General features: G+C 37.1%; 1 protein-coding gene across 2 annotated transcripts in view; it reads right to left on the bottom strand.

The window, feature by feature from the left end:
* Positions 1-338: 338 nt before the first annotated feature.
* The window catches only part of SLC44A1 (solute carrier family 44 member 1), a 67788-nt gene continuing 47996 nt past the window's right edge, over positions 339-20130 (bottom strand). The window contains exons 7-16 of one of the 2 annotated variants that reach the window (XM_054282051.1): positions 19651-19740; positions 17388-17515; positions 16179-16365; positions 14078-14243; positions 9685-9841; positions 9155-9238; positions 7936-8073; positions 5996-6232; positions 4377-4457; positions 339-2192 (exon numbers count right to left, since the gene is read on the bottom strand). In XM_054282051.1, coding sequence (XP_054138026.1) covers positions 2169-2192; positions 4377-4457; positions 5996-6232; positions 7936-8073; positions 9155-9238; positions 9685-9841; positions 14078-14243; positions 16179-16365; positions 17388-17515; positions 19651-19740 — 1292 coding nt within the window. In that variant the 3' untranslated portion in view covers positions 339-2168. Of the gene's footprint in view, positions 2193-3068; positions 4458-5995; positions 6233-7935; positions 8074-9154; positions 9239-9684; positions 9842-14077; positions 14244-16178; positions 16366-17387; positions 17516-19650; positions 19741-20130 lie in introns of those variants that run through there. The other variant, XM_054282043.1, reaches the window with a different exon arrangement.

Genomic DNA, 20130 nt, shown 5'->3' with positions numbered 1-20130 from the left:
CTGGAAGCAACTGGGTACTTGGTAAGTCTTTTAGTCTTGAAAATCAGTTTCTAGAATTCATCTAAGCTAGTTTTTAAATTTGTGTTGCTAAATCCCTCTGATCTGGTGCTGAGTACCACTGCTGTCTTAGACACTGGTACTGCAGGAATGTCTCCTCTCCACAAAAGTAAAGCTGCTCCAATGCTTCTTCTGGGGAAGTCTGACCTCTAACTTGCACAGAGAGGCCTCATCTGTGCTCCAGTTTGGATCCCTAGGCTGAAGCTCTAATCCAGTCAGCACTTACACAGATGTGTATGTTGCAATTTTCATACTTAGAGAGCTCTGCTGATGCTAGATATGGTTCACTTAAATGAGTAAGTGCTTCCAGGACTGGAGAAGTCTCTTTGCCTCCCCAACAGCTATCCTTTCTGAATGTATCTTTATTTTTGTACCATTCAAATAGTTTGGGTTCTGTGATATGAAAAGTGTAAATTGTTTTAACTGGCTTACAGGGAAAAAAAGTAACAAATTTAAGTTATCAAATGACTTCTGGAAGCAAAAGTGAAACATTTTACTATTGCCAAAAAAGATAAGAGCACTAGTTAGCTAAATGACACTAAATAATTATTTAAACCTTCAGCAGCAATTTAGAAGTCTGGTATAGTCTGAAAGGAAGCACAGTTAACTGCTTACTTACTAAACCTTGATTACACAAGTTGTGCATGTCTTTACCTAGACATACCTCTCTACTCCATCATAAAGCTTCTGTAGAAAGGCTCTTACTCTTTCAAAAGATTTTCTGGAATGGAGTGATTGAACCATTGAGGCATCATTATTTGTAGACAGCTTGTATTTAGTGCAATAAGTTTAAAAATTCTGCTCTGAAATATTAATTTTACAATAACAAAAATAGTTTTCTTAAAAAAATGTTAACAAAAGGAATATATAGCATAGACGGATCATAAATTCTTAGCAAATACAGTTATGCATTTACCAATTCACTATGCTGAATAATTGAATATTAGCATTCATATCTGGTGAACTTCCAGACTGAAGAGATATTTATGTATATTATGTATATAATAATAATAAAGCAGCATGTTCTCTTTAATAATTTCAGATAACTATCCTGGGAGCTACACTTCCAAAGGAATGTTTCTCTGCCCTTTCTGGCTTTAGCCACTCACTACAGTATGTACAAATATGGATCAAGCAACAGGCAAGGAATGATCCTTTTTACCTCCCAGAGCTCTCTCATTAGATGAAATGAAGCATACAGTACTTTTTTATGTACAGCAGTACAATTCATTTCTCTTCCCATCCTCAGCATCTTTGTATCTAGTCATGAATTAATCATGAGTATGGCTAAGACTGAGCTTTAAAAATCTGTTATTTCACTTGCCTGTATGGAGAATCCATACCCTTCAAACAAACAATGCTGAAGTGTGAAGGAGGCTACTGAACTCAGGGGGAGGATAGAGGGCAATGGGTATGAGGGGTAAAAGTAGGGTAAGCAGGAAGTTAATTGCATATAAAAATTATCTGTCCCCATTTTGTAGGTTCTGTTTAATAGGAGATGCAAGGGCTCCCACACACCTAAATACCTGAGGAGTTGGTTATTGTGATATCTGATACTGGTAAACAGAACTGTGCCCTGCCAGGGCTGTAAAGTAAAATAACTGCTTACAAACACATTTCAACGGAACAAATTTTTGCTGAAACAACCTCTTGAAAAAATAAACTCGAAACTTTTCTTGATGTAAGGTTTTCTGTACATGTCACTGTCCTGAATTTAATGAAAATTTTAAAGAAATTAAACAAGTAAAACTCTCAGCAGATTAGCAGTGTCATGGGAAATCTGTCTCTAAACCCAGTCATGATTTCAGATTATCTTTACAATGATACTTCTTCCAGATTTTAAAATATCAAGCAGATAAGAATCAACATTTCCATGACCACAACAAATAACTTAAGAAATGGAACAATGATAAAGCTGCTTGTAAAAGCCACCCGTATGAAAAGAGTACATGTTTCACAAAAATAATTGTTAAAAAAAGTTTTAAATCCCTGTTCCTTTTCTCTGATTTTGGCTGTTTATTTATATATATATATATATATATGTATGTATGTATATATGTATATATATACTGTTTTGGAATGTCAATGGGTTCCAATATGGCTGGCTAGTTTCAAGATGAACTTGCTCCAGAGGCCTAGAAAACAAAGTCATACAGTACAGTCTTAGACAGATGCCAAAGGACAAGGAGAAATTGAGTCAAAGGGGTCACTGGAAGCCATAAAGAAAAAAGCGTGAAAAGGTGGGGTTTTTTGTTGTGCCCTGATACAAGAACAGAACTTCCTAAAGTGTTTTCTCATCTCTGCTACTAATATCTATTTTAAATACAGCTGCACTTTAGGGCATTTCACTTGAAGAAATAATTGTCATATCTAAGAAATATCTGCTTTTCAAGGAAACTGAAGCAAAGCAGTAAAGACTCTGTAAAAAAAGAGAAAAAAGTAGTGTCGATCTATTTTTCAGACATGCAATTTTGGGACTATGGGCACTACCATTACACAGTAGACTTATAATGATCCTATTATAGCTATAACTGAGGCCCTGTACTTTGGGGAAAGGTCTCAGAAATTTAACTGCTGTGTCCCCTTGTGATCAGGAAGTGAGATCCTAGTATTTCATAATCAAATCAACTGGAGCTGAATGCCCAAAAATGGAAAACCACAAGGCCCAAACAGTTCCAAACAAAGACAATCACATAAGCAGCAGAATTGGGAGTAATTCAGCAGGAGACTTCCACTCTGAGCCTGAAGTGCTCAGCATCTCCAAGCCATCCTAAGAGGACTTTCAGCCAGCACCAGGCTAAGAGTCCATAAAAAATTTCCTCTAAGAATAAAACCACCCTTGGTTTGCAATTCTACAAGGGGTGAGGCTGAATAAAGTTTTTTAACATCCAAGATTCAGGCAGTCAAGTACAAAATTGTAAGTAGCAGTCGGTGTCAGCTCTGACAACAGTGTAAGTGGAAAACCACTTAAGATAAACCAATTCTTTGAAACAGAGTTTAACATAATTTTGAACTGAATTTTTTGTGCATATTACTAGAGAGTTTGCACACCCAATTCTCAATTATTTTCATGGCACATTTGCATTTACAACAATTAGCTCGCTCTGAAAATCCCAACGTTAATGTCTGCTTGACCAGCTAGAATTACTCCCAGAAGAAAACAGTAAATGAGCATAGAATTAGTTTTTTATATGTATAAACACAGCAGCATTTAGGCATAAGCAAATCTAGAAACTGGTATGCCACAATGAAATAGCAAAACACGCAAAGCTACACATCTATCCAGTCTATAGCAGGAACCCATTCCAGCTTAGTAAAAAAATGCTCATGCAACATGGCTTCACATACATTGTTGGAAAAATAAATTCTTCTGTTAGCATACACTTATTTAGATTCCATTTGGTTAAAAAATGATCCCCATGGTACGGAAATGAATAAGACCCCAAACACTCTGAGAAAGTGATAATGGAAAAATATTTTGTTTCACAAAGTCATAATGTACAATGACAAATCATACCTTGCCCAGCCTGGCTCTCTGTTATACGCCCTCTGTTCTCCACCTTCCAAACTTATCCTCCTATCTGTTATCTGTACCATGTATAGTGTTCTTATTCCAGGCTACTCAGACATGCAATGCCTTCCTAACAGGCACACCATAAGTAAAACAGGCTGCAGAAGCATAAATGATGCATTGTTCACTGTCTGTGCATCTGACAGTGTGAGATGGAAAGAGCACACAAGAGACAAGCAACATAAGTAGTTGGCAATAAAACAAACAACTGGGAGAAATGTCATTTGAGCAGGTTGAAAGGAATCACTGTATCCAATTCCTTGGCACTGTGTAAGATAATTTGGTGAGGGCTTTGAATACCTGGTCTTACTTTGCAACAATTGATGCACGCAGTAAGTGTTCTTCATTTCAGGCTTTTGCAGTGAATATAAGATGAGCAAAAATTGTTCATCTCAGGGCTGAGAAGAGCCCATAGAATCTCAGAACCATCTTATTTTTAGACTGTTCAGCATCTGGGGCTGTCTGCATATACCACATGGCATGCACCAGTAATCCTAATGAAATGACACTGCATTTGTTGCATATGAGACAGTTCCTTTCATCTTACTTTTACAGGAGATGGTCTCAGCTGTGACAAAAACTCTGCCATCCAGGTGATAGGCAAGCTCACAAACAGAAAAAGCAGAACATCTTGAGTGATACAGAGAACAAAAACTTCTCCTGAAGAAGTGCAGTCAGTAAAGACAAAGAGGGAGAAGAAGTAAAAGTGAAACTCTTGGAGGATCGCCACCTCCTCATCTGCACCTACCATTGGTTTTAGCTCTCTGCCCTCAGCTCCACCTCCCCGGCCAGCTTCTTTCATAGATTTCTTACTGTTCTCCACAAACTCCTGAAAAACAGTAATGAAAACACAAGTGCTTTCACAGAGCAGACTCCAAACATTAAATCTCAAGACAGAAACTTCAAGATGTAACTACTCAAAATATCTAGCTAATTTGCATCTCCCACTTCTCTTGCTTAGACTGGACCACAAGGTATCAAAAAAGCCTTCCAAATAACCACAAAGGTCAGCCTCACTTAATTCTGGAAGCCAGACAGATGTCTGCCTTTTGTGCTCTAACAACTTTCATATTTACCCTGCAATGCTCTCCTTTATGGGGAAAGAAAGTAAAAGGCTGATTTTCAAAAAAAAAAAAAAAAAAGGTCAAAACCAAACAAAAAAAATCCACAACAAATACCCCAAACAAATCAGAATCTCATTTATTCTGTGCCGAATGTTAGAACTACATTAAACAAAGGGAGTTAAAGATAATTACTTGCAAGATTTGGCTGATTTCCCTAACTGTCCTTAATTCAACCTCTTACATTTTTCACAAAATCACAATCTCCTTTTCATGCAGATTAGAAAATGTGCTATAAAATGTTAAGCAATATTTTTCTCTTAAAGGCAAGAATTCTGCAGAACATGTCAGTAAACTTTAGCTGCTGAGGTTTTGTGATATTGACTGTTGACTAAAGAAACCCACAACGCTTTTACAATCTATCAATGCTTGCTTTTGACAGAACTTGCTGCATTTTACTCTTACTCTGTTAAAAAGCAACTTATCAGCAGCTGATTTATTTATTCTACATTCCATAGAGGTTTACAAAAATTTAGCACTAAACTCTTGGCATGATTTTCCCACCAAAAAAAAAAATTGCTAAGAAGTCATGAGAATCTTCCTCTAGCCTACACAAGGGTACATTTTACAGAGACATATTCTACACCTGCCACTTAAAAACACTGACAAGAAATTTCCTATACAACAAGAAAGTGAGAGGTTTGACAAGCAGATTTTTTATATCTTGGTTTCTAGTTATAGTGAACAGAGAATAACATGGACAAAAATAGACAAAATGAATCGGACTTGCAAAAGGCCTTGACAAAGTAGGCTCCAGGATAGGACATAAAGCCTGGTATTTCTAGGTGTGACAGAGCCAATTCTGGTTGATGCCTATATCAAAACTCCACTGTGATCACTATCTATGCATGAGGTAAAATACTCTGATATTTTTCCTCTCTCATATCCAAAGACAAGTCCTTCTTGGGAAAGTAAAAAAACCCCAAGCTTTCTTCCTTTGTTTTGTTTCTTTCTATTCTGCACTGTGTAATTTACAAGACATGATATCCAAGAGTATGAATCTGTGAGATCACTGCTCATCCAATAGCTAGCAAACAGAAGCCAATACCATGGGAAGGAAGCATCATTACTTACTTGATGCTTATCACATGACACTGTTTCTTGATCAAGCCATGAACAAGATGGCAAGGCAAAAAAATTACCAAAAAAACCCCATATTGAACTCAGCTACTGCATTCATTCCATTGTCAAAATACCTATTTTATGGAACCAGATCCTTACACTTTGAGAGTAAGAGAAAACTTACCATGAGAACTTTATCCATGTAGAATTCCCTGCCAGGGCTACCATCATTGTATTTTGTATCGATGGCAAAACATAAGAAAAGGACATCAACAACCATTTCATAAATGGAAAGGAAGCAGTGAGCAACCAGGAATGCAAAGAGGCAGACAATGATGAGTGGCAGCACCCAGATGGTGTAATCTCGTTGGTAATTCAGCAACATAATGCCAGCCAAACCTGTGCTGCAGACAATCAGGACCTGAAGAAGAAAATGGTAGACAACTCTAATGGCAGAAGCCTTTTGAAATTTTTTGTTTGGTTTGTTTGTGTTAAGGCAGTATGCTTCTTGGTCTGCCAAGGTTAGAACTAGAGGTAACAGACAGTAGGTAACAAGAGCTTTACCTCCTGGATTCCCCATGTCCCTGAGGATAAAAGACATTTAATTCATTTTTCAGCAGGTTTAAGTCAATTGTTACACATTCTTCATCACAAAGAGTATTTTTCAGAGAAAATTACATTTATATTCTGCTGTCATCATTCTAGTGTTACACAATATTCCTGTAAAAAGGAACTTTGTCCTGTCAATTATATAAACCCCACAATCAAATGCCATGCATCAACTAACATGCAGTTGTTTTTTTATTTGGGATGGAGGCAGAAGTTAGGTATTAGGAGAATGGTATATTTTTCATTTTGCTAGTGGAAACAATTTCCAAGCTTGTTTAATATCTATGTCTTCTCCATCCAGGAGAAAGCAGATCAGAGCTCACATGAGGCACTTCATGTAACAGTCTCTACAGAACTACACTATGTATGAGCCTGTAACAGACATTCCACTGGGTATCAGTCTGGTTTTGACAAAACCAAAAAGACTAAATTGGTGGTGCCAAGTAATTTTTTCAATATTTCTGAGAGTATTATTATGAAAAGCAACTAAACAATAGTTGCTTTTCATAAATAGTTGCAATAATCATAAAATAGGTCAGCTTTTACGAAAACATCACATTGAACTGCTAGAGAAGATGCTGATAGTGGAGCATTATTTGAGCTGATACTGATTTTTATGTGCACTGTTCATTTCAACATGTCTGTCACCTGAACATTTTTCTAATAATCTGAGATGTCTTTTCAGGAGGTGTTTCCTAACACTTTTCAGATTCTCCAGAAAAACTTTGTGATGTAATTTCAGGTTCTCCAAAGCACCTATATCTCCCCTATGCATTTATTTCTTCTCACAGCTTACTCACTTAATTACAGGATACAAGGTCCAGCCTGCTGAACTTCTGATTTAACAGTAGAGGAATGCAATACAGAATACAGATCAGTCCAACCAGTGTCCAGATAAATAATCTGGTATTAATTGTTTCAGTAAATTATGGCACTTCAAAGGATAGAAATAATTCACTGGATTAAAGTGTATCTCCATTAGCTGGAAATCCAAAAGGCTGACTGATCACAGAAATTATTCTGGTCTTTTCATTCTCAGAGTAGAACTAACTTAGTAGCTTAAACTTGCAGTTCCTCATAGCAGGCTTCTGTACTCTTCCAGTCTGATTTTGTCTTAAAAGGTGATCACTAATGTGTCAAATTTTCAACATAAACCTAGAAACTCCATACTACACAGAATTTAAAAGAACAACTTCCTTTCCTTACAATTCTTTGTCTTAATTACAAAATCAAAACCTTAGACTTTTTAATCACTTTTCTCTTGACTCCCTAAAAAATGCAAAAAGTGTCATAAACTTCAGCTATTCCTCTCTAGTCACTTCTACTAAATTAAAGTGGATCATCTGTTTATGCTCCCTATAGTGGATGGTCCCTTCCTAACATGATGCAGCTAGATGTGATGACGTGCATACCAAGAAACAGGACTTTTAAGGTATTTTGAATTAGGGTTCAAGCCACTGCTAAAGAGAGATTGCTCCTACATAGATCTGTAACAGCTGTATGCAGCAGACATACCTTTCCTAGAAACAGCATAAAATCCCCAACTGTGTTTATGGCAGCCACTCGCAAAGCGTTTTCCACTAGGATAACAAAGGCATCCTTTGCTGAGGTGCAGAAATTGGTGCTGTTGATAGCTGTGGCTGTATACGCATTCTGAGAAAAGGAGATTGAAGATTTATTCATAGAATGATCAGGCATTTCAGATGGAGGGTGGGGAAGGTGAAGGGGAAGATACAGCTTTGAGTAAGACACATTCGTCATATGATTTTAATGAACAAAAATTCCCTTGAGAGTTGTTGAATCAAACAATATGAACCAGCTGACAGAAGATTATATGAGGTAAAGAATTACTATTCTTCTCCTCTCTTCCTCATAATTTATGCATTAACAAGTTTGTTCAAAAAAACTCATTAAACAGAATTTGCAATTCCTCTGCAGGAGGAGGTGAACAGTAGCATAGCTACAGAAATTAAATAGTTCCAAAAAAACCAATCTGGAAATATAAAAGAATCTGAATGCCATACAAGTCAACCAAGATAATTTCTAAATACTTAACTAGACTGCATTCAAGGTTAGTGAGGACAGTTTTCAAGGATTACATTGGGGCGTTTAAAATGCTTTCTTACAATTTTATTCTCTACATTTCCATCAGTAAAAAAAAATTAACAACAGTGAAAGAGATATTATGTACAAGATATTTATGTATCTGATAATTATTTATGTGATATTTATGGCCCATAAACCGACTTTTACAATGGGTCTTTTACAAGTACCAGCCAGTGAGTTGCACTTTGCAACTCTTTTTGTCCTTTGTAGATGATGATGACAATTTGATGTTTTGTATAGTTTTTACACTGTGAGAATCTTAAATGTTACACATAGAAAAACTTAATTCTCTTTTCATAGCAAAAATATTTGAAACTCAGATGTAGTTTGACTGAGTAGACCTAAGAGGGAATGCCTCCATTAAACCACTGAATTGTTATAAAGTTGAGAAACCATGTTCACAAAATCAATATGGGCTATTTTTTAGTTTTTAATTATATTCCAAAGATGTAATGATTTGCAGTGTAATTTCAGTAATGGAGACAAGACTGAAGTTCTGTCATTCAAGTTCAGTTCCAAAGTACAATACACTATGTGTCGGCATCAGATTGCACTCTGGGAATATATATATATATATATATATACTAATATTGGCCCTTACATAAAACGTAAATATGGAAAATCTTACCTGATTTAAATATGTCAGGCACTTCTCTAGACACCAAAGGCAGCAAATGCAGGCTTTAAGCATACAGCGAGCACAAGCATTTTCCTAGAAAGCACAGAGTGTGGGAAAACATAGATAAAGAGTTTTTTATGGAAACTAATATTCCCTTGTGCTTCGGTAACTGATAGTCAGCCTGCTAACTTAAGCAATCTGTATCAGTCCCATGGTCCTGTAAAGTCTAAATATTCAGAGAACAATAGGATGGCTTGGGTTGGAAGATACTCCCAACACCACAGGCAAGGACATCTTCCACTAGACCAAGTTGCTCAAAACCTCATCCAGCATGACCCAGAACACTTACAGGGATGGGATATCCACAGCTTCTCTGGGCAACCTGTTCAAGTGCCTCACCACCACCTTCACAGTGAAGAATTTCTTGTTACCCCGATCTATTCCTAAACAAGACTTCCACCCTCCCACACTGACTAAATAAACAGGTAAACATATCAGGCCTTGAGTTTTTATAAGAAAATTGAATCTATTTCTCTTACCTTTCCTTTGAGTTGTGTATGAATATACATAAGAATCATTCGTGGTATCTTCACTAGTGTGATAATGAAAGACCCTTTTGCTACTGTTCCTAGATGGTAACAAACAAGGCGATTAACAGATGCCAGAATAGGAGTAAATGGCAGATTTCTTTTCTCCCTGTTGACAAGAGAAAAAAAACCCTAAGTATTTAAGAAGTGCTACAAATTCTCAATAAAATAATGTACAAAAGGAATATATTATGCTCATACTAGCTTTCAGGATATATTGCTCACTCCACCCTGACAATCTGTGTAACTGTACAAATTTGTCTCTAATGCAGGACGAGGATTAGGAATTAGTATGTCATACTGTTGGAGACCGCAATGTTATCATTTATGGCTTAAGCATTTTTATGAAGGACTTTTGCCTATTATAGCAAAACTTTTTAACAAAAGCTGCATGGAAGACCACCACACCCTGAATGAGCCTCCTGAGTGAGGCTCTGGACTGCAAGTTGATGGAGATCAGAGAAAGTGACTCAATTCTGGGCTGGAAAAAAAATAAAAACACTCACAGGAAGGTTAAGCCTCACACCTTTGGGTGAGGAGACGACAGCCCAAGGACTATCAGCTGCCAGACTTGCACAGGCCCTCACACTAAAGGCTGGGGGTGGGAAGGACAGGTCTTGGATGTGTGGTGAAAAAGCCACTGGTAAGAGGCAGTGAATGCCAATACTCTGTAGGGCAGACCTGCCCAGGAGCAGTCACCTCTTCACCTGGGAAAGCCACATCTACAGGACATCCACGTGAACGACAGCAGACGGATTGTCATGGCCCAGCAAAAGTTATACCCACAAGGGGCCCCCAGATCTTGCACTGCAGCACAGCAACATGATGTACCAGATCCACAGTGTTGCAAGGGACAGTGTCAAACCTGCCCTCAAGGCATTCCTACCTGGCCCAAATATATATGAATCCACTGGATTCTATACTTTCTGGGGTGCGGGGAACCCTTGGAAGGATGGTATGGTTCTACCTAACCCCTGTCCCTCTTCCTGTTCCCGTCCCTGCTCTTTTTCTACATATTCCTTTCTTCTCTCTTTCTTTCCCTTTGCCTCTTTTACTATTAAATAAAATATACAAACTTTTTTTGGTTTTGTTGGCATTAACATCTAACCTCCTTTGGCTTTAATCAAGTTTTGGAGTATATTTTGAACCTTTCTGTGTTCAATCCATTTTATTCACAAAGACTTAGTTTTCTTTGCTCTTCTGTTTAAATTGAATTGTAACACATAAGAGTAGTGTGGTGATGCATCCCCTTTGTCCCTTCCCATCTTGGGCTGCATTACAATCTCAGAAATGCTTGTTAGACCCCGGTCTTGTCAAACAGCACCTGGGCTCAGCTCCTCAAAATTATCAGAAACACAGTCTGCTCCCAGGAACTTGTCCTGTCTATCAGGCTCCTGTTTTTAAAGGAACAGCCTTGTAAACGTATCTTTTGTGCCCAAATATCAACCTAGGCAGAACAACCATTTCTGTTATTGAACTTTCAAAGAAAGTAACTGACCTGAATTGTGGACAGGATGGAAAATTACCATGACTAAAGCCAATTTGCTTGCAACCCTGTAAACTCCTGGACCACAGTGGGACCAGCACCTCCTTCTGAGTGGGACCTCTCTGAGCCACTGAACACTTAAATTTGTGATACTCAGAGGACCAACATCAAATGTTGCTGACAGAGCCTGGGCTGACAACCCACTTCTCAAGCCTCAACCCTTCACCTTTCGAGAAGGTGTAGAGGCATCTGACCTGAGCACTTCACTAAACTTGAGAGGAATTTTTACGGGTCTATACCTTGTACCTACACATGTGAGCGTGAATGTGCTACAACAAATGTACTGTGAATGTTACAGGGGTAAGTAAATCAGGTCTAAGTAACTGAGTCACTGTTGTGCTCATAGTAAATTCTATACCCTCTTTCACTAAATTCATTAAATTACGCTATTGATTAAGTGATGCTAAGTTTAAGTGCTGTTTAACTCTTTAGGCCTACACTGTTGGTGAAGCCTGGGGTTAAGAGTGGCAAGACAGCCTACTCTTAACCTTGTGATTTGATGAGAGGGTCTCCCTCATTTCTTTTTATCCTTATGCTTTCTCATCCTTAGCTTTTATTATCCCCAGCTTCCACATAATTTTAGGTTTAGTCTTAGATTAACTGATTTTAGTCCTACTTTTCCTTTTTAAAGTGTGCTTTAATCATCTACTAAGTAGTAGAGTAATTCTTGCCAATGAACTCTGTGACACTTTAACTTCTATATTAACCAGTTTTTGCCAATACCTTGGCCAGTGATTCTCCAAGCAACTGGAAACACTCATTGTTTTCAGGTAGTCTTACTAGCAGTTGGCTGCATTACCACTATTAAGAACTGGCAATTCCCTTAAAGTTGCACCAGATGGTATGCAATTCAAAACCTTCCAACACAGTAGGAAACTGTGCTAATACTTTTTTAGTAAGGCTACTGATAAACTTGCCCTCTCCTCTCTTGTTCTTTTGGAGATCTTTGTATGGACTTTGGAGTGGATATTACTAATTGATCAGGTAAACTCTTTGCTCAGATTTTTTAAATTTCTGATTTAGCTGTTATATCCTCAAGGTACCAAGGGTTGAGCCTTAAAATAAGTTATTTTATGCACTGTAGTTATAATGTTTTTAATTTATCAGATAAATACTCATGTTCACAGTTTCATGCCATTATTCTTTTCTACCAAGAAATTCATTTATACATCTCTGTCAAAGGATAGCACTAATTAAACATTTAAAGAGCGGCTCTTCTTCTTTATTGGAAATAAAAGCATGATAATAAGCATATTAAGAAACATGTGATAACATTCAAAAATAAAGGATCTCCCCAGCTTGGAAGAGATGAGAATTTCACTCAGAAAAGAAAACAGAAGTAGATTCTTCATTCCACGAAACTAATATCTGCATAATCCTCAGATGTTAATGAGTAAAGTAGGTTTACCCTGTATTTTATTCCAATTAGCTTTTAGGGGAAGACAAATTTTACTCCTTGTTAGGCACAATCACATAAATTGCTTGAGTCTCATGCCCAGGCAAACCAAACACTTCCTCATTTTCAGGGCAAAGTCTGTAATGCAAAACACTTTGAGGCCTGTTATTGCCTGAGTTGAAAGGAATCCATCCGGGTAAAGTGAATGAGCAGCGAACACATATAAAACATTTCTCCATGGACAACCTCATCTCATTTGATTTGGAAAGCTGTTCATGTGCAAAATAATGGGTAAGTGCAAATTAATGCCTTTTCTGTTTTTACAAGTCACATTTCAAATTACGGTTGTACCTTAAAATGCAAAAAGAAGATAACGGAGAGAAATGAGTATTTACTAACTTAAAATAAAATTACTGTCATGGAATTATAGGGTATGGATGAAATAAAAATTATTCACCCTCAGGCCACAGGAAATACATAAACTTACAGATGAAGCATACACATTGCTAAGCAATCTATTTCAGTGCAGAGTTATTCTCCTTCCTCTGTATTTTCCTCATTCCATACTCAATCTAGTTTAATTATTCACAAGATTACAGCCCTGTAACATCTTGTAATAACCTCATAGATTTATTTGATTGGTATAGTGGAGAACTTAATCATTAGTAAAATAACAAAACTTCTGACAGCACAATAAATTGATTCCTTGCTTTTGGTATTATTTTAAAGAGTAGGGCAGAAAAGGAGACAAATGTAGTTCAGGTAACGGCCTCAATGAAAAAGACAAAGCAATTAAACATTTGTGATCTGAATCATGCACTTGAAAAATACCTGCATACATTATTCAAAAAACTGATACACAATTTAGTTCACAAGTACAGCAATAAAATATGGAGCTTTAAAATTTTACATTAATTTCTATATGATATTGTCAGGATCTATATATAAATTAATAATCTAATAAGATCTTAAGGAATCCTGTGAAGGAAAGATTAATGAAGATTAGTGAAGCACTGTAAATAATTTTAAGGGCACTGTTTTGCAATTAAAATAATAATCAATTGCTTTCATTATTTTTAACCTCTGCTATAGATCTTATCAGCATTAATTACTTAGCAAAACAGATGACCTTCCAGACTCATCCTACTTTGTAAAAAACCACCCATACCTGTAGAATGTGCACAGGTTACAAGGCAAATAATACTTCAAGTCTTATATGTCAAGAATACCATCTATAAATGGCAAAACAGACTTTACATTATTTAAAAAGGGTCAAGGCAATTTAACTGTTCCCCCGCTTTTCCAATGGACACAAATATTCTCCGCAGAAACCTTGCTGCTCATTATTTCTGCTAAGTCAATGTGTAGGCTACTCATAATAGAGCTTCATAGGTTAACGTTACCTTGTAAAATAGTATGTTACAACAGCCCCTGCTACTGTCATCTGCTGACAGGCTAGGATAAACTCGCTGATCCAGATGAGTCCCACTACGTGGTACCACCACATGTATTTCAAAGGACCTGCCATCCGAAATTCAACAAATCCTTCTTCATTTGGGACAGGACTACCTAGAAATGAATGAGGGTAAAAAGTAAAATGAGGCTTACATGAACTCATAATGAAGGAAGCATATGGTATTAGCAGCTCATAGCCAGTTACAGCAGAAACCTCTCTAGTTTCTACTCATAGTTTTAAATTTACAATTACCACATTTACAATAAGTATAATGGTATTTGAAAAAAATACACTAAAAAAATTCCACAACTAACCACCATCTCATAGCAAAAATTCACATAGTTAAACATAATGGAAGTCTACTTCAGTAATTTCAAATCTGAGTTTGCTGCCTTATCAGTATTTTTATACAGTAGGAATCAGTATCAGCTCCTTACATCTAGATGTCAACATTAACAATCACTTTTGTTTTCCCTATGGTAAGCTCTTGTAGCTTTAAAGCTAGTAGCAGACATATGGAGCAGCCTTAGAAATTCTAAATATGTCATTTCATATATTCAAAAATGCATCAACTCTTTGTCTGATATGAATATCAATATAATGTACAGAGACTGACAGCATGTCAGAGCTAAGATAAGCTCTATTTCAATGTGTTAATGCACAGTGAGATGTTTCACCTTATACAACATTTACATGAACAACTGATGAGATTCAGAAAAACACTGTAAGGAAGTGTGTATAAAGTGCTTACCTTGAAAAGCATTGTTTTGACTTAGCACTGACAGCACCTTACCCACATTCTTAGTTATGTTTTTATACTTACATATAAAATGAATGTTTTCTTGTCAATAGGTTAACTATTGAAATAATGCTGATTTTGGTGAACAAGGATTTGGCCTTATTTGCAGAAACAGTTTGTTTAACTGATAATAGTGATGATAGTGACTATATATAAGCTAAAAAGATAAGATAGTTTTTGCAAAATCAAGGCAGTTTGAAGGGTTCTGTCAGTTAACTTTAATATCAGACTACATTCTCCTACAAACTAAGTGCCTGTGCAGTGGTCTGACTCAGAAAATGAAGCACAGGGCTGAGACTTTCAGTGGTGACCATTTTCTGCACATAGCACAGCATGCAATGAAAACTAAAAATTCCAACAGTAATGAGAACAGGAACATATGAATTCTATTGCCTCCAACCTTTGCTAGAACTCATGATATGAAAAATATTTATCTTGTATTACTGTGAAATAGCCTTGTGACTTGAAACACTGCTACTTTTGGGTCAGTAGCAAACAACATGTTTCAAAATTTTAAGACATTTAATAATGAATGACAGTCTCTGTTGCCTACAATGTACTGCAACTAACAGACTGTTTGAAAAGCATCTGCTGTGGTGGTTTTTTTGCTGCTGAAGTAATTAAGATTTGGACCTATGGGGTTGATTAATTCTAGAAGCTCTTGTCAGACCCTGAATACAAACAAAGATTTCACCTTCTACATACTGAAGAGCAGGCAGGAATTAGCAGTACATCGGCTGCTCTCAGAATACAATGCACAAGCAGCAGAAAAATATCCCTATTGATTCTGGAATAATACTGGACACTTAAGTTACAAACAACTGAAAACTAAAATCACAATATTTACATTGTGGGAGACAGTATTGTGTGCAATGGCCCTTCCCTTACTGTGTACTCATCTGTGTGAGTACAATACTTGGTGACTCCAAGTTTATGCTGTCTTTAACTTGTGTGTGACAAATTAGATGGAATTATTTGAAAAATTGCTACAGCAGTTTTATTATTAGTGTCTCATGGTTTGCAGCAAGCCAACTTGCATCAAATCAAAAAGCCATCCTAACACACAAAGTACCATGCTGGGAATTAAGACTCAAGTGCACAATAACCTGAAGGCAGTGAAGCAGCAGACAGGAATAGAAGCACAACAAGTGGGCCTTTTTCTTTGAGACTCCCACAGGGTTTTTCGTCAACTCTGCTACAAATCATACAACAATGAAATGAAAATTATTTAAAGTAAGTCACTGCTTACCTGTAGTACCAAGAAAAAGCAGGACAGTGATCCAGTATGTCCAGAAGAGGATAAGCACAAAGAATGTCCAAAATGGCTGGAAGACTAACAGTGGCAGGTGAATGAAGACCTTGCCAGCCACATGGAACAAGGCAATGGTGAGAGCTACTCTTTTGCGCATAATTAACATGATCAAGAACAAGACAACCTGGAGGGAGAAGTTTCCAAATCACATTTTAGAGTACTGAAACAGAATCAAGATACTCTTTCACACAGTTAGGATATTCAAATACACTAAATTAACACATTATCTACAAAATCACAAGATCAAAATGTAAAACCTCTATCAGCTTCTTCTGGTAATAAATTATTTTCCAAATTATACTTTTGGTGAATTCCATTCTCATAAGTACGTATTTAGAATCATCATAGCTTTAAGCTGATGAGACAAGACCAGGTTCTATCCTCAATTATGTTTTACAAAGCAGTGAAATCAGCCAGTTTTAACCTTTAATTACCTTTAAGAAAGGTAATTTAAAATTTATATCTGACTAGGGCGTGGTGGTCTTATAGGATGTATGTATATATGTGTATAATATAGGGAGTAAGAATCTAGGAGAGGGAACAGAGAGGAACTTTTGGATTAGGAAGTGAAGCAACAAGAACAGAAGAGGAAGTCTACAATTCCTGTGAAGTTAGTCAAGCATTGTCAGTTTCCAATAGTAAATTCAGTGACTCTGAAATTAACAGCAAGGCCCAAAGAAGACAAATTGGTTAAAATGGTGTTAGTATTTCAATTCATAATGATTTACGAACAACTTCTTTCAGAAGTAGGCTAAGGACTATTAATACACTGAAATTACTAAGTACCTCTGAACTGAGAACCTAAGAAAAATCTCTTTGGATTGGCAATCCAGTATCATACCTATTCTTAGAAGTCCCTGTGGATATTTTACAGTAGATGAAAGTAGCTGCAGGCTTAGAAAGTCTCTCCTGACTTAAAATCAGATAACAGAGAACAGCTCCTAGAAAGTCTCCCCTGACTCATAATCAGGTGTTAGAGAACAATTCCTAAAAGTTAAAAAAATAGCACAATGAAAGAAAATCACTTCAACAGAAATTGTGGCAGAAATAAACTGTTCCAAAATGTGTGCAATATCACCTGGACAAAAAATAGAGATTAACAGGAAGACAAGAGCAGAAAATAATACCATCATTAGCAAAGCATACCGTGAAGACTGTAGCTGCAATGGCATAGATCAAGAGAGCCTGAAGATTGTCTTTGGCTATTTGGGTCTCAAGAGCACCAGCGGACATTCTTTGTTTAGCATAGAGCCACCACAGGACTCCAGTACCACCTATGTTTTAGTGAGAAAAGAAGAAGGATAAATAAATGAATCCTCTGTGTGATATATACCACCTAGTCCCAGAGAAATAAAACAGTTCTTTCCTTTTAAGTCTAGTCTGGTAGTGAATACTCAAAAGCACTGATGCTCAACCCAACAGGACCTTGAGAGGAGGGAGAAGTACCTAGTTCTCCTCTGCTGCCTTCTTCTCAAGTGAATATATTCTTTTCACAGTCTCACCATACTATGACCACTTAAGAGACTTGCAGAACCTTGACTCTGTGTTTTAGGGTAAACTGCATTGAAAAACTACTTCATGGAAAGCCCTAACAGTGAACAGCACAGCTCCCACTACACAGGTAATAAGAACAAAAGGATGAATAAATAGTTCTGTGGTGGGCTGTATGTATGAATGTATAGGTGTATGCAATAATGCAGGGAGTAAGAATTTAGGAGGGAAAATAGAGACAGACCTTTGGATTAGGATGTGAAATAACAACAAAGCAAGGAGTCTACTGTTCCTGGGAAGACTACAAACAACTAGCATCAGCCTGATGCTGGAAACGGCACCTTAATGATATGTAGCTAAACATGCCTCACACAATGTCTTGGACACCAGAAAAAACATTAGTAAAAGGCACAGGAGGCAAATACAATGTGAGGTACTATCTTCTCACCCCTATTATGTTAATCCTAGCCTTATGGCCAGGAAAACATTCTCCTATTCTAGCTGCTTTTCCAAGGTAGAACTTTTCTTGAACACAGATCTCCAGCCCCTCAGGGAGATAACCTCTCCTCTCTGGTACATTTCTTTTCTCTTTTAATTGTCCTTCTCTGTTCTGCAGGTATTTCTGAATCAAATATATAACCTGAGTAGGGAGGTTAGACCAGATGAGCCTCTGTGGTCCCTTCCAACCTCACTCATTCTGTGATTATGTGATTGCCATGTTTTTGCTGAACATACTTTGTTCAGGTCTAAAATGAAGAATGCTCTTTTGACACCTCCTAAACAAACAGTCAAGACTGTTCAAGAATAAGCAGTATATGTCATAAAAGATGAGGTTTTATTCAATCCATTATTTTAATGGATGTAACTTTCTAGAACATAGAAACAGATGCCAGTAAGATAAGTTATTCAACTGTTTCACTCAACATGGTTGCTCAACTTCCAAAGAGAATATAAATGAAAAAAAAAATCCATATTTTTCCTTTTCCCTGGTCATAGATTGTGAGGCCATTAATTAGAAAACCAAAGTGATCCTGAAAAAATACATATGGTCTGCTGATTTTTTCCATCCATTGCAGTCTTGAATTGCGAGAATTAAATCACTAGTGCTTCCTAATGTGATTATTTTATTTTTTTTCTTTCCATGCAGTCACCTCGCCAAACATTTTGGCTTAGCTACTCAGTAATAAGTGTAGAAAACTTTCATTTTATGAGATTAAAAGCTAATGTGACAAAATAAGAGTATTTTCACACAAGCTACCTAATTTTGGAGGAGACAACCTTTGGTCATTTCCAAGATAGCTTGCCTGGTGGCATTTCACATATGATCTAGGTCATGCAGGTGTTCCTGAGTCATACAGAAATACAATAATTTAATTAGAATTGTTGGAGAAGCACCTTTACTTCCTCTCTTCAAGAACAGGTCTTAAAGAGCTACTCAAAGAACTGAAGGGCTGATGAACATGTCAGAGTTGTAAATATATTCAGCTGCATGAGCAAGAGTTGCCCTTTGATTTCTTCATGCACCAGCTGAGGCATGGGAGTACCACCAGACACACCGAGGCTTAGCTGCCTTGCTGACCTGTTTGGAAGGCAGGTAAAGAAGTAGGCAACGTTTAGGGTTGTGCTACAAGTGCTGTGAGGAATCTCCTGCACTGTCACCTGTGGGCTCTAGTGAGCTAGGCTGACATGATGACTGACGCCAAGCAGGGTGTGCAAATATCCAAGGAGCAATGTACTCTCTGAGAGAGATCTGCAATTACTAAGGTGGCATTTTGGATGTGCGTCTGGAAAGGGACTCAAAAAAAAAAGGCTGAAGGGAAATGCATGATCCAAGTGTGTGAGAATTGTAGCTGGGCTGAGGAAATGGAGCACAAGGATTAGAACTGGGCACTCCAAGTGGGAAACAAACACAACTTACCAAGCGATCCCAGAATGACAAGAATTGTTAAAATCCAGACAAGTACTCTTGAAATGTACCTTATTATAACCATCAAAATCATGGACAACACTGCAAAAGAAGACAAATAAAATAAGCAGACTAATTACTTCAAGTAGATACAGCCTTCCTAATTTTCCTACTGTACTAAGGGAACTGCCTTCCAACAGAATTTTTACAGACAGGTTTCTTTTTTGAGGCTTACAAACTCACTGAATAGATAGTTAAGAAAATCAGGCACCTCTACAACTTCTGCTTTGATAATGTTGATTAAAACAAAGAGAGCATAAATACATTTACACGATACATCAGACACAAGACATAATGCATGCATACAGACAGAGATGTACTTAGACAATGACCAAACAGATAGCAAGGCATGACAGTACTTTGAGTCTGGTAACATGAGCACACCTCCTGAGGGCCAGGTCAGAGTCTGTACTCAAATACACATATCAAAGT

The sequence above is a fragment of the Melozone crissalis genome, unplaced genomic scaffold (assembly GCF_028551555.1).
Source record: "Melozone crissalis strain CALT ecotype California unplaced genomic scaffold, PUWL_Pcris_2 ptg000005l_1, whole genome shotgun sequence".
In the NCBI taxonomy this organism is placed as follows: Eukaryota; Metazoa; Chordata; class Aves; order Passeriformes; family Passerellidae; genus Melozone; species Melozone crissalis.
This window is presented reverse-complemented; position numbering and strand designations above follow the sequence as displayed.